Raw genomic sequence first — 14,342 nt, forward strand, 5'->3', positions numbered from 1 at the left:
ACGCACACACACACACACACACACACACACACACACACTCCAAGTATCACTCTGCCCACTTGACCTTATCAGGAATGGCCGCCCTTGTCGAGGGGAAACGCTGTACTCTCAGTTGTGCTTCGACGTCCTGTTGGAAAACGCCACACTAACAGTTATGTGTGTGTGTGTGTGTGTGTGTGTGTGTGTGCGTGTGTGTGTTTGCCATGGCGACGCTGCAGAACCCTCGGCAGTGTAAACACACATGCAGTAAGTAGTCTATATGCATTCACTTAGCATGGTGTAATCCTATACGGCCCCATCCAGCCCCATGTTGAAGTGCTTGTATTCCATCGTTGTTTGCCAGAATCTCCTAATTTAGTTTGAAATCCATAATCTTGCCCAGTTTTTATTTATACCACGATAGCATCATCCCCCCCGAAGGGAACATTCTTTCTAATTGACGGCAGTGCTATCAAGATGAACATCCCGTGCAGCATTGGAAGAGTAGATGTATAGCGTTTCGCCGTCCCCACCGTGCGTTTTGGCGTGCGCTGTGTTTAAGTTCGGAGTTCCGCTCGGCAAAAGACCCGCAAATATTTAACCGTTTAATCATCGCAAAAAGTAGTTTGAAGTCGTCCAAATTGAATTCAGCTCTTATATTTCCAGAATATAAAAGGGGGGGCTATAACTATAACTCACTTGTGGGGTTACAGTTATGTTTATTATGAACTGTATAAGGTGAAATTCATGCAGTTGGGCCAGAGTCGTAGAAAAACCACACAAACCTCAAGTAAACCCTGGCTGAATACGCTCTGGATCCCAAAAAAAAAGACCCATAAAGAGTGATTTGATCTTTGATGTGCTCACATTTGAGGCTGAAGCGGTCCGGCCCAGAGAAAATCCCTCGCACAAACGTGAAAGCATATTTGAGTATAATATTACCCCGGTCTGCAGGCGTGTCAGGAGCCCGGCCCGCTATCAGCGCTCGTGTCTCTGGAGCCGTTTAAAGCTCGCTCGCTCTGTCTTTCCCCTCGCGAGCCTCATGCCACAAATGGCTTCCAGACTTTCACACATAGTAATGCTTCAGTGTGTAAACAGGCGTAATTACAAACGATGCGCAGACACACTTTACACATCAATCTGTGCCGATTGGGAGGAAAGAGAGCAGAGAGGGAAAGTTAGGGGCTTTTTTTTTTTCCTCTTCCAGGGGGTGGAGATGAACGGATGAAAAGGTTTTGAGCAGGGTGGAAAGAGAAAGACTGGCAGTGATGAGGACATTTTAAAAAGAATAATGTGGCTCTGTGTGTGTGTGTGTGTGTGTGTGTGTGTGTGTGTGTGTGTCTGTGTGTGTGTGTGTGGGCTCTGAGAAGTGAATGAAAGGGGAAGGAGAAAAAATAAAAGGACACTTATTTTTTTTTCTGTGCCATGCGAGTTTCCAAGGAAATGGCAGTTTATGTCAACTTGTCGGTAATTATTTCATGTCCTTGAGGACTGTGGGGTGACGAACCCGTCACCTTTTAATGGCGGGGTGTTTCCCTCCAGTCAGGCTGAGCACCTTACTGCTCTCCTGTCAGACAAATATGGAAACTTTGCTCGAGCCAAAATCAACTTTCTTTTTCTCTTTCTTTTTCGTTTCTTTTAACATAATTAACAGAAATGGCATCCTGCCTGCACTGCATCAGATATGGCCCGATGCCCATTTTATGTAAAGTTTAGAATGAGGCAAGATTAAAAAAAGAAACTTTTGATTCACACAAAGTGCAAACAGTTTAATGCAAATTATTCCAGACCACCAAGAGTAGTCAGAGAACACACACACACACACACACACGCACACACACACACACACACACACACAAAGGGAAAATAACTTAGATCCCTCACAGTCTTTCCTTTACATCACCACAGTACTTGTCAATATGTGATTTCACACAGCAGATGTCAAAGTGAAATTCCAGTCGTGACATGCGGTAACCTTCATCAGCTTTCTCTGTGTGTGTGTGTGTGTGTGTGTGTGTGTGTGTGTGTGTGTGTGTGTGTGTGTGTGTGTGTGTGTGTGTGTGTGTGTGTGTGCGTCACCTTACCTTACAGAATCATCCTGTAAGAAAAGAGTGTCAGACAATTATAATTTTCTCCTTTCCTTTTCTCCTTTTTCAAAATTTAAATTAAGTGTAATTTTTTATTTTTTAAATTAGATTTTAAATTAGAACATGTAATGTTGGTAAATTAAAATGTTGAAAAGGTAAAAGCTTTGTCTGTCCCAGTGTTTCTTATTTTTTCAGTCAATATTTAGTCAAAGCAATTGATTATTATTTAATATAGAATTTTTGATTATATATACATATTTGTAAATGGAGATAAATACAGGTATATAAGTTAAAAAGATGTATTTATTTACAATGCAACAGCAATTCAAATGTAATTTAATTAAACTGCAAAAATGAAACATATGCAAAATTGATTTTAAATACCCTCCCTTTGTTTAAAAACACATTTCAAATAGGATATTTTCAGGATATTACAGTCGTGTTTATTCACTGTTATAATTAAGAATTTGACCAATTAACAGTTAAGTTCTGTTTGTCAGACATTTCTGCTATTTTAAAATTTAAACAACTATTTGTATGGAATTTAAATTATTTGCATAATGTTAAGAACAATACAATATTATTCTATATTATTAACAATAATAATATTTTAATATGAATATAATATAACATTATCCAAGTCCTAATTAGACCTGCTTTGAGGCTTAATTTAGTTTAATTTAGGGTTGATCTATTACTTCTACTCCATTCATTTTTTAATTTCCGTTTTGTCTTTACTTGCAACTTGCAATCACACTTGAGCACTTTAAAGGAAGACAATAAAAAGAGCAAACTCCCATGCTGGTAATCCAGTGCCAGAGCCCGGTGAGAACACACTGAACTGCACCAAGACGTCCTCACCCTGCAGGCCGTGGGATCGAGAACACGCGTCACCTGCTCGGTCTTATGCAGATGTGAGCCCTGTGGTATTCATTTGCATACCTCCGATTAATACCACAAATTCTTCCCAGGTAATTACTTAATAGAGCCGATTACAACAGTGTGGGAAACAGGCCACGGTTACGGTTATTAAAAGTGATTGTATGCAAATATGGCCCAGAGACAGGAACGAACAGTCCTTTTGTTCTGCGCACAAAGGTGTTAATAGCCTCTCTAAAAACACAAATAATACGCAACATTAATACATCTGCACTGACTTATGGGGGGGAAAGCTGCATAATGTAACATATTTGTTTACTCTGGCGAGTGTTTGCCTTCACCGAGGTCATACTTTCACACTGTTTTTATTCATTGGCTCTACTACGACACATCCGCCTCATTTTAATTCTATTTCGACTTTTTTCTATTTATTTTGACCCTTCTTGTTTATCGTAGGCCGCACGAGCGCGAGGAGGCTGAAGCCGGACGAGCTCAAGTTCAGTTTCCTCTCCGTAGGGGGGGTGCGGGACGTTAGATGAGGACATTTTAGGCTTTTAGAGATGTTCCTCCATCACAGCGAGGCGTCTTGGCTATTTTAACGAAACGTTAAATACGAGAGCTACTTAGAAACAGACGGACGGGGTTAACTACGGCGTCCGTGCGGGTTAACAGAGACAAAGACGGCCGTTAACTAAGATTATAATTTTCCGGTGAACACGGCGACCGAGGTAGGTTTCCTTCTCTTCGAGGGGAGCGCGTGACGTTGACGTAGTGTCCATGTGCGCGTGGAGACGCGGGCTGAGGGCCGTGTGCAGCGACGGACCGGCCACGCGCACGGGTTTGGTCCCCCACGCGGATATATTAACTCCTTTGGCCAAAAAAAACCAACCTTTCTGTCATATATTTATCGGTGATTAAATTAACGCAACACCCACGTTTCAGCGGGGTGACCTGCTGTGCTTAAAACAAGGATTTTGGTGACATTTTCTTTTCTCTCTCTTTTTTTTTATTGTTAGCATTTTTAGGCCTCATGTCAAAGCCACAGCAGGGTTTTTAGTTGCAGGACATTTAGGATATTCTTAGGCAGCCTAGCATACATGACAAAATGGTGTAGTGGGTAAAATTGCACTAAGAACTCATTTATATATAATTTTTTATCTCTGTTTTGTTATTTAACACCCATCAAAATCTTGAATACCACTCTTAGTTTGTCCTTGTCTTTTCCCTTTAGTCTTTGTGTTTTTGGCAATGGCTGCTGCTCAAAGCTTGGCCTTGTTAACGAAACCTAAGGTGTTTTTTTTTTTCTTTCTTGGTTTCTCTTCTGCTCTCTGAGTTTTGCCCTGTCGGGGCAGGAGGGGAGATTGTCTTGCCCAGCCTGGCGAACAAAGGTCGCCGTTTTTCAGAAAGACAGAGCATGGCATGCAGAGATAAGATGAGCCCTCGCTCAAATTATTGCTGAGCAGATACCTAAAGAGTCCAGTGGCCAAGGCCCCAACAAACCGCCACCCTTCGTTCTGCCCCAAAGAACTCTGGGCAAACAGGAGAAACCCTCTCTAATGAGCTGAAGAAAAAGTGGGTTTGAAAACGTAAAAAAAGAAAAGAAAGAAAGACAAAATGGACGCATTAAATAGTAGGGTGCCACACAGACTCATTTCTTGGCCAAAATCATAAAATATCTTTCCTTAACTGCAAATTGTGCATAGACCTCAATGCCTGTGTTATACTGTTGTGTATCATTTTGTATTTGGTCCAGTTTATGATCATAATAGGTCTGGCTGTGGATTTAACCAAGTGATTTTAAAAAGGGATTTTATTTAAGGATTACACATTTTATACAGATAGTAATACTACGGATTGTTTTGCAGTCTCATGATAGGCCTCTGTCAGTTTTCCATCTTCTGTTATATAAAGAGTCAAGAGTTATGTTACTGAAAATATGTTGCAGGGCAGGATCTACAAAAGCAAATGTGTTGCTAGTTCAATAGACAAAGGATAGGAGTTGGATTTCCCCGATAGTGATCTTGGTTATTATCATTTTGTCAGTAATGGCATGATGATATTACAGGAAGTGACTGTAATACTTGGCACATATCATTCCTTTTCTTTGTCTGCGGCCCATTTATCAAAAAGTCTAGATCCCTTCAGTCTTTTCAAATAAGCGACAATCGCACCTCCGTCATTGTTCTTCAAAAACAAACACGCGCAGCCTCTTTAATTCTATCTCCTCATGTTCCTTTTGCCCATTTTTTTTTCTTTCCTCCTAGCCTCCGCCATCTTCTCTCTCATTCCCGCATTTTTCACGTGTTCAGCGCGGCTGTGTGAGGCAGGCGTATGTTAGCATGAACAATCGGCACCCGGCCCGGCTTGGCCTGGTCCAGATGGGGCTGAGCACCCCCCCCCCCCAAACCCCTCCTCTTTCCCTCCCCAGTCAGGCAGCCAGCTAACCGGCTAGCTACCATCCCAGTTAGCCAACCAGTCATTCACCCAGCCAGTCACGTAGCCTCCCAGCCAACCAAACAGCCAGCTTGCCAGCCAGTCAGTGGACCAGCCAGTCGTCCAGGCTGCGGCTCCTCTGTCAGACACTGACAGAGGGAGCAGGCCAGGCTAAATCTGATGGTCCTGGTAGCCAACCAGAGGACTCTGGCCTTTGTAGGGTGTTCACACAGACAGCCCGTCCCGTTGCACAGCAGGGGGCTTCCACCCACAATCAAATGTCCGGGCCCTCAACTTTGCCACATGACAAGTTAGCTTTTTGTGGCTGCCCATTGCAGAGATTCCAGTTTTGACAATGTCTCTATAATTCCCATGAGCTCTGTGGGCTAATTTGGACAGCACAGATGAGAAACCTTTTTTTTTTGTTGGAAGTATTACATTTAAATGCACTTCTAATGAGGATTTAGATGTATTTCATACATGCGTCAGATTATTTTGAATTGATCCCGAGTGAGAGCCTTTGTCCCTCAGATATTTCTCCCATGGTGCAATGGGCACAGCTTGTCCCTCTGAGGTCATGTGGGTCAGCCAATGAGGATGAGACAATGCGCTTGCCAGGGCAGCTATACAGCCCTTTGCTCCCTCACTTTCCGCTGCTCAATCCCAATCATGTGCCATTGTGTACTTTATAATGCAACGCGACGAAAATATGGGCAATTTACCGCCTGCAGGAGGAAACTATAATTCTCTTTCCGCTATTACAAAGACCAGTGTATCTGAATTGGAAAGCATTAGGCAAAGCTTTGTGAATTACAGGGAAGCGGTATAGCCTGTTTTAGACGGTTTTAATATCCGCTTGCCTCGCCTTGTTAAACAGCTTAACATGTATAGGCTTCTTACATGAAGCTGTCCACCACAGCATTTTCAGCCGTCATTGTCCACTGAATCACCCACAAATGGGATTGCTCTCTAATTTGGTAACAGAAACTTTTAATGTGTTTCTGTGTCTGTGCTGTTGGGGCTTTTAAAGTGGAGTAACAAAACAAAACCAAAAAAAAAAACAGAGCGAGAAGGGGCCAGTTTGGATGTGAGAGTGCATTTTGAAACAGGAGAGCATGTTTTTGGATGGTATTTTTTGGTGGTGAGGGGGGGGGGGGGGGGGGGGGGCATTTTCTTCCCCCTCCTCTCTTTGTTTGTGTGGTAAATCCAGGAGCAGCTGCTGGTCTCAGGGTCTAGTGGGATTTTGGGCCTGTGTTTTCTCATGCCATCCCATGCCAAGGTGGTGTAACGCGAGCAGAGAGAGAGAGAGAGAGAGAGAGAGAGAGAGAGGTGTTTCTGGAAGGGGGGGGGGGGCAGTTGGAGTGAGCTGGTTTGTTGGGATGGCTGTGACCACGCTGGTGACGAAGGCGATGAAGGGGAGTGTGTGGCGTGCGGGAGGGAGGGGGTGGGGGGGCTTTAGAAGGCAGGCGCTGTCTGGATTGGATGCATGTAAAATTAATATCCTCTGGACTTTGCCTTTGCACTAGATTGGAACTTGTCTGTTTGGCTAATGACGTGCCTTCTGCCTGCACCACACACAGCCGCCTCTCCCCCCTCCCTCTCTTCTCTTTCTCTCTCTCGCTCTCTCTCTCCACTACCAGCCACCAACCATCCCCCCCCCACACACACCGCTTTGCTTCTCCCTCTGCCATCCCTCTCTTCCCTCCCTTTCAGCGCTGGGAGCGTGCGTATTGGCTGGGCTGTTTGAGCCTCGGTGCCAAATAGGTGGGCCCTCTGCATGTTGGCACAGACTCAGTCAATGGTTAGAGAAGGAAAGTGGAGAGGAAGAGAGAGACAGAGTTGGAGAGAAAGAGGGGGAAAAAAGAAGCTGCACTCGGGTTTGCCAGCGGTCGTGCACACTCTTCCAACATTGATTCGGTCCTCTTGTTTTGTTTTGTTTTTTTCTTCTTCTTCTTCTTCTTCTCCTCCGTCCGCACCCCCCTTGTCCAGCTCTCTCTCTTTCCCTCTCTCTCTCCGCGAGTCTTATGCAGATCCCACAGAATTGAACCAATAGCACGCGCCACTTTGCCAACCATTTTTTTTTTTACTGTTGTTGTTGTTGTTGTTTTTTCGGCAAGATCTTCTTTTGAAACATATTTTTGCAAACCAAGAGGCTTGTTTAAGTTTTTGACAATTTTTTTTGCTGCAATACCTGTTTTGTTTTGTTTGTGCAAGTCCAGTTTTTTTTCTTCTTCTTCTATTTTTCCTAGATCTTTTTCAGATTGCAGAACTTCTCTGAACTCTCCTTCTGTTGTGCTTCTGCACAGCACCTCTCCTGCTACAGTACCTCCTGTGTTCCTCTGCTGGTATTACACTGCCTCGGCCTGCCTCCTCCTTCTCAGCTTTTTTCCCCCCCGCTGCTTTTATTGGAGCACTTCTCTTTTTGCTTTAATTTTTTTTTTCACTCAGTCTTTTGTTTTTCAATATACGCAACATTGCTTTTGATTCAACAATCCACTTGATTGTCCTCCCATTTTAAGTTTCTTTGCAATCGGCGGGTGAATTTATGATGAGAGAGCAAAATGGTAACTACCATGTTATTCTTGTTTTATTCACATATGTTTTGTGATAGCGACTGTTAAGAAATTATTCTGACATGCAGTTTTGTTTAATTCTGCGAGTAGAATATTTTTTAAATAAATTATATTTTATATAGTCAGTCGGCATTGTTTTATGAAGGTCTATATATATATATATATTTTTTAAATCATGTTTTCTAGATAAATGCGAGTTTGCAAGTATGTACTATTTGTATTCATAACTAACGCGTTTGATAATATGCATTTATTTAGGCAGGCACATAAATGTTCAAACAAATACTATTCAAAGTAAACAGTAGAAACCTAATTTCCAGTTCTCGTCTTTTATCTCTCAGTGTTCTGTAGTAGTGTGTCCTTCAGTGTGATGCGTCTGTGTTAGGTAGAGAGTGTAAAGCATCTCTCTCTCTCTCTCTCTCTCTCTCTCTCTCTCTCTCTCTCTCTCTCTCTCTCTCTCTCTCTCTCTCTCTCTCTCTCTCTCTCTCTCGGCACCACTCGCTCATTCTCTCCCTCCGCTCACACAGAGCAGGCGCCGCTCCTCCATGCTGCGTGCCGGTGCTAACTGCCTCTCTTCTCTCTTCCCTTCCTCACCCCCACTCCCTCTCTCCCCGTCCTTCTCTCCCCCATTCTCCCCCTCTCTCTCCACCGCCTCCTCCTGCTTCCCCCCCTCCTCCCTCTCCTCCTCCACCCTCCCCCCTTCCTCCTCCCTCATCCAGGATGAATTCCACCCCTTCATCGAGGCCCTGCTGCCCCACGTCCGCGCCTTCGCCTACACCTGGTTCAACCTGCAGGCCCGCAAACGCAAATACTTCAAGAAGCACGAGAAGCGCATGTCCAAGGAGGAAGAGCGCGCGGTGAAGGACGAGCTGCTGGGCGAGAAGCCGGAGATCAAGCAGAAGTGGGCCTCGCGCCTGCTGGCCAAGCTCCGCAAGGACATCCGGCCGGAGTTCCGCGAGGACTTTGTGCTCTCCATCACGGGGAAAAAGGCCCCCTGCTGCGTGCTGTCCAACCCCGACCAGAAGGGCAAGATCCGCCGCATCGACTGCCTGCGCCAGGCCGACAAGGTGTGGCGGCTGGACCTGGTGATGGTCATCCTGTTCAAGGGCAGCCCCCTGGAGAGCACGGACGGCGAGCGGCTGGTCAAGTCACCACAGTGCACCAACCCCGGCCTGTGCGTGCAGCCGCACCACATCGGAGTGTCCGTCAAGGAGCTGGACCTCTACCTGGCCTACTTCGTCCACACGCCAGGTATGTGGCCGACTGGATGCGAGACGCCGATGCCAACACATGCCCGTGCGCGCGTGTGCATATAGATGTGCACATACATTTGAATAATCACGCACACAGAAACATACTTAACACAGAAACACGGTGACACATTATTAAAGAGAAGCAGCGACGTGAATTCAAATGAATGAGCCTCAGTGTAACGATGTACATGTTAAGTTTCACAAACACACAGATAAGGTGCTTAGAAATTAGGAAATAATTAATATTATAATTGAGCTATCTAATATTATTTTGAGGAAATTTAGAGTTTTTATTTTAAATACATTAATAATAAATAAACGTATCTTTGGGAAAAATATCCCTTCTTGCTTTTGTTCTCTTTGGAAACGGTAAAAAAAAAAAAAGTAGTTTAGCTTTTTGTCTGTTACGTATTTTTCCTTCTTTTCTTCTGTTTCTCGGTGTTTGTTTACATGACAACATAGTATCAGCAATAATAAAAAGAATAAGCAAGTGTGTGTGTCAAGGGCATTCAGCCAGCGTGCTCTGGCAAGTACGAGTTCATTTTCCTGAGCGAGGCATTTGCGGCTTCATACGAGGATGTATTTGGTGTTGTTTTGTGGGAAGGAATTTGCATGTCTGTGTGTGTGTGTGTGCGTGTGTGTGAGAGAGAGAGAGAGAGAGAGAGAGATTGTTTTTAATGAGATGATCACCACTGTCAAATTGTGTGTTTTTGTGTGATGAGTGAGAGTCGCTGTTTATAAGATTGTACTCAGTCTGTCGAAGTGTATGTGCCACGGTTAGGCCATTGTAGCCAGGGATCGTCATTTGGCCACAGCCCAGGTTGTGTGAGTGTGTGTGTGTGTGTGTGTGTGTGTGTGTGTGTGTGTCTGTGTGTGTGTGTGAGACAGAGAGAGAGAGCAGAGCCGTGAGTCTCCTGCTTTCAGGCCGCAGGCTGCTGCCGCCTTTACCGTCTGCCTGAACGCAAGCACCACGCTGGACCTGGCTGCCAAACACACACACACACACACACACACACACACACACACACACACACACACACACACACACACACACACAAAACGCCAGTGCTCACAGACAGCCAGTACTATTGCAGCCACCTTCACACCCATACACACATACAAAACACAGCTAAATAAAGACACACACATTTGATGAAACATTTTTTTTTTTTTTTTTTTAAAGATGCAGAAAACAACTTCTCTTTGTAGCGAGCGCACTTTCACACGTAATGCCAAAACACGGTTTTAGTCACGATTGCGTACACACACCCACGCGGTGCGCTCACCAGGCCAAGCACTACCATGGATGCAGTGTGATACAGCCAAACATTGTTGTATCTCAGCCACCATCGTTGATACACACACTCGCACCCGGCCAAACATCGCTGTCGCCTCCAGTGCGCGTTCTCTACACACAGCCAAAACACTGGCTGTGTTATCCCCCCCACACACACACACATTGCAAAAAACACTGTCACAGCCGACACACACACACACATATGAAACACATTTCACAGCCAAATCCTCCAAATACGCACTACTTCACCATTTGCTGGCTACGTATACATACAAACACACGCTCATGACCTAATATTATCTCAGCTGGAATTTTCTGGAAATTTCAAACAGTGACTCAACCAGCCACACACACACACACATAACCACACACACACATAAATAAATATACATAAATATATATATTTATATGTATACAGCATATCCTAGTCACTGCCCAAATACACACACACTCGCTCTGCTTCGGCACAGCTGCTAATATGAGTGTAGCCAAATGCTATCACTCTCTCTCTCTCTCTCTCTCTCTCTCTCTCTCTCTCTCTCTCTCTCTCTCTCTCGCTCACTCTCTCCACATCCCAAAATCTCGGTCCAGGCCAAACTCGTCCCGCGGCCCGAGTGCAGCCCTGGCAGCAGCTCCAGCTTGTCAGTGTGTGTGTGTGTGTGTGTGTGTGTGTGTGTGTGTGTGTGTGTGTGTGTGTGTGGCGGTGCTGAACCGTGTGCAGCGGGCGTTCCTGATGTTGAATCTGTGTCTGTGTTTCACTTCCATTTATTTTTTCTTTTCTGAAAAATATTCTTCCGAATAATATTTTTGGGATTTTATTTATTTATTTTTTCAATGACTTAGTTAGTTAGTGGCAGCATAACTAAGAGAGTGCTGTAAAAAACAATTTAGTATTATGAAACGTCATCACTGTTAAACTCTGTTTGACTCCCCGACTACAATGAATTATATTAATATGTTGATTTGATTCTAGCTTTGTAAAAATGTATTAAATAATTGGCATACACATAATCTTGAAAGACTTTTCCTTATCGTTGCATTTTTGGTTTTGGAAATGGAAATTACTATGAAAGTGGTTTTATATATTTTTCATATATAATTAAAACAAATATAGATTTAAGTTTCTTTAGGTCTCCAACATTACTTATTGAGAGGGCTTAAATTATCTCCCATAATGCTGCAACAAAACCAATTCAGGGCTGAACATATATGTATTTGTGTTATTATAACACATTTATTTAGCTCTAAAATTACTATTTTTTCTGAATTGAAACTGAGTGACGGCGGCTGCAAATGATCGAGGGAGGAACGCAGTGAAAAGATATTAAAAGACGATATTTAAATTTTGCACACATTCTGTGAAACCAAACACACACACACACACACACACACACACACACACACACTCCTCTCTACCTCCTCTGACACGTCGGCTGTCCAGTTGTCAGTGTTTCGCTGTGTCCTCGGCGCTACTGTACCTTGGTTTACAGTCGCACAGTAAAGCACATGGCTGCTGGGGCTGTGTGTGTGTGTGTGTGTGTGTGTGTGTGTGTGTGCCCAGCGCGCTGCCCATTCATAATATGGACTTAATGTGTGCTCTCTCTTATCTTATCTGGCGAACACAGAGGGCCTCTGTACGTCTATCTGCCTCTCAGAGCTCCTGCTCAGTGTAAGTCCTGGTTGGAGGAGACTTTGGGGTTCACAGAGCGATGGGGGGTTGAGGGGGGGCAGAGGACAAACCGCTGTGTGTGAACCACAACGTCACCACACTTGGCTCTCATTCACTTATTAGTCGTGAAAGCGTTATTTGCGAGCATACAGGCGTTGAGACCTTTTTTAAAAACACATGCGTCCCTTTTATCTCTCGCGGCGACGAGCGGTTCCATGTTTTTTATTTCCTTTTGCCTCAGCCGTGCGGTGAACGACAAGATGTGCTCATTGTTTGTTTTTGTTTGGTTTGCGTTTTGTCGGTCTTTAGCATCTCCGTCTCCCTCGCGCCTCTTTGATCCCGTGCACACTTTTTGTTTTGTCTCCTTAAACATCGCCCTCATTGTTGCTCCCACAGAGGTAAAGCCTCCGCTGATCTCTTTTGTTTATATTGTAGGAGACACAGGGAGCGGGAGAGAGAGTCGCGTTGGAAAGCAGAAGAGGCTGCGATAGTGATTGTTCTGTTTGGCAGCGCCCGAGCCCGGTTGGTGTGGGAAGAAGAGAAAGACGTCTTGTGTTTTGTTTATGACAGAGTGGCAAAAGCTGCCACGGGGAATCTCTGGGCTTGCCGTCAGGCTTTCTCAGGCTGTTCTGCAGCCAGCCAGCCTTTTGAGATCCTCTCTGTTACGGCGCATAACACGCTGCAGCCGTAACGCAGCAAATCACGCCGCCGCGGCACAGAACCATCTCCCCCCCTGTGTTTCAGCCACCTCAGATAAAGGGCAGCAAACCAGACAGAGCGACGTGTCTTTGAACATTGCAGCTGAAACACCGCCAGAGAGGAGAGGAGGAGGAGGGCTTGTGGTGCGGCACGGTGAGCAGTGCATTATTTGTAGTGTTTTATTACAGTGATTGACTGGTACCATAATAGAGATAGTGGTCTGGAAGAGCCAAAGGTCTGCCAGCACACTGGCAGGGCGCTTTGATAACCCATGAATGGAGTGTGTTGGATGGGCTTAGTTCACAGGACTAGTTTCTGTAGGTGGGTCCACTTGTTCTCCATCATTTATAGTGTTCAGCTATGTGATTTATAACCTTTGTGCTGTTTTAGCTTCAACTCGGCACAATTTCTGATTTATTCAAGGTTGGAAAAATAGAAGATTAAAAAAAAAAAAAAGGTCCAAAGTTAGCTCAGTGCACTTAGTCATATTTTGGACCTCGTTCTCGTTGCGTTCTGGTTTTTCCTTTTTTCCCCCCACTTTTCTTTCTTTTGTAAGCGGTAAGTGTGATCATGAAAAGATGTTTCAAATGTGTTTCCAATCAAAAGTGCAGTACAGGAAATTTGCAGTCACTCCGAGGGAGGTGTGAAATGTGCTCGCCGTGCCATTTCTGCCATGACCGCTCCACACTCCACGCTTAGCGCTGCCAGATCCCGCCTCCCTCTCGCTATAGCAATAGTCATGTCTTGGACGGCTCTGTGAGAAAACCCAGAGAAAGACCTCGCGCTACGTCCAGCGCCCTCCCCCCTGATCGCCAACTCGCTGACCACAGGAAGGATTCACCAATAAAACCCCACTTGTGGAGTGAAACTCCTGACGTTTTCTGGATTTACGGAGGGGAATGTGGGCGAAAGCAGGAGAAAAAGAGAGGCACCCTGACAGTCATGGCTGACATGATGAATGGCTCGCTGCATGTTAAAAAGTTGACAGGATACTCTGATGGATTCCACAGGTTCCCACTGCTCCGTGGCTCTGTGCTTCTTTCTTTTTTTCCCCCTGTGAAAATAATCTGTTCTTAATTACTTCCTGGATCTCTTCTCCAGCTCCCATGACATCACACGGGCCGAGTGGACCGTCCTTGTGCATAAGTGTTTTTGTTTGTATCTTAAGATGACCCTCAGCAGTGAAGTATAAGCACCAGCGTTTTGATTAAATGAAATCCCAACACCGAGGGAGCCGGTGAGGTCTGAGGCTTTTGTGTTGTGTGCGGTGGGAACGGTTCCCGCGCCGGCTAAGAAAAGCTCTCCACATGCAGAGCGGCTTTGGCATCGCTGGATGTTCGCCGATGGCGCTCGTTTAGCCGGGCCCGCGTCTTCTCTTTGCCGCGCCTCCGTCCCTCTGTCTGGGCTAGGGTTAGCCCCGTCGCATCAGAGAGGGAGAAGGAGTCTTCTCACACTATTCTTGGCTTCGGGGAG

The 14,342-nt window shown here is 45.1% G+C and overlaps 1 protein-coding gene across 17 annotated transcripts in view; it reads left to right on the forward strand.

Moving 5' to 3' along the window:
• nfixa (nuclear factor I/Xa) overlaps positions 1-14,342 on the forward strand; it is a 134,706-nt gene that overhangs the window by 57,619 nt on the left and 62,745 nt on the right. For 16 of the 17 annotated variants that reach the window (XM_068592141.1, XM_068592142.1, XM_068592143.1 and 13 more), the window contains one exon: positions 8,671-9,202. In XM_068592141.1, the coding sequence (XP_068448242.1) occupies positions 8,671-9,202 (532 nt within the window). Of the gene's footprint in view, positions 1-7,164; positions 7,943-8,670; positions 9,203-14,342 lie in introns of those variants that run through there. The other variant, XM_068592148.1, reaches the window with a different exon arrangement.

The sequence above is a fragment of the Clinocottus analis genome, unplaced genomic scaffold (genome assembly GCF_023055335.1).
Source record: "Clinocottus analis isolate CAN_PGR_092001 unplaced genomic scaffold, fCliAna1.0.p SCAF_26, whole genome shotgun sequence".
Lineage (NCBI taxonomy): Eukaryota > Metazoa > Chordata > Actinopteri > Perciformes > Cottidae > Clinocottus > Clinocottus analis.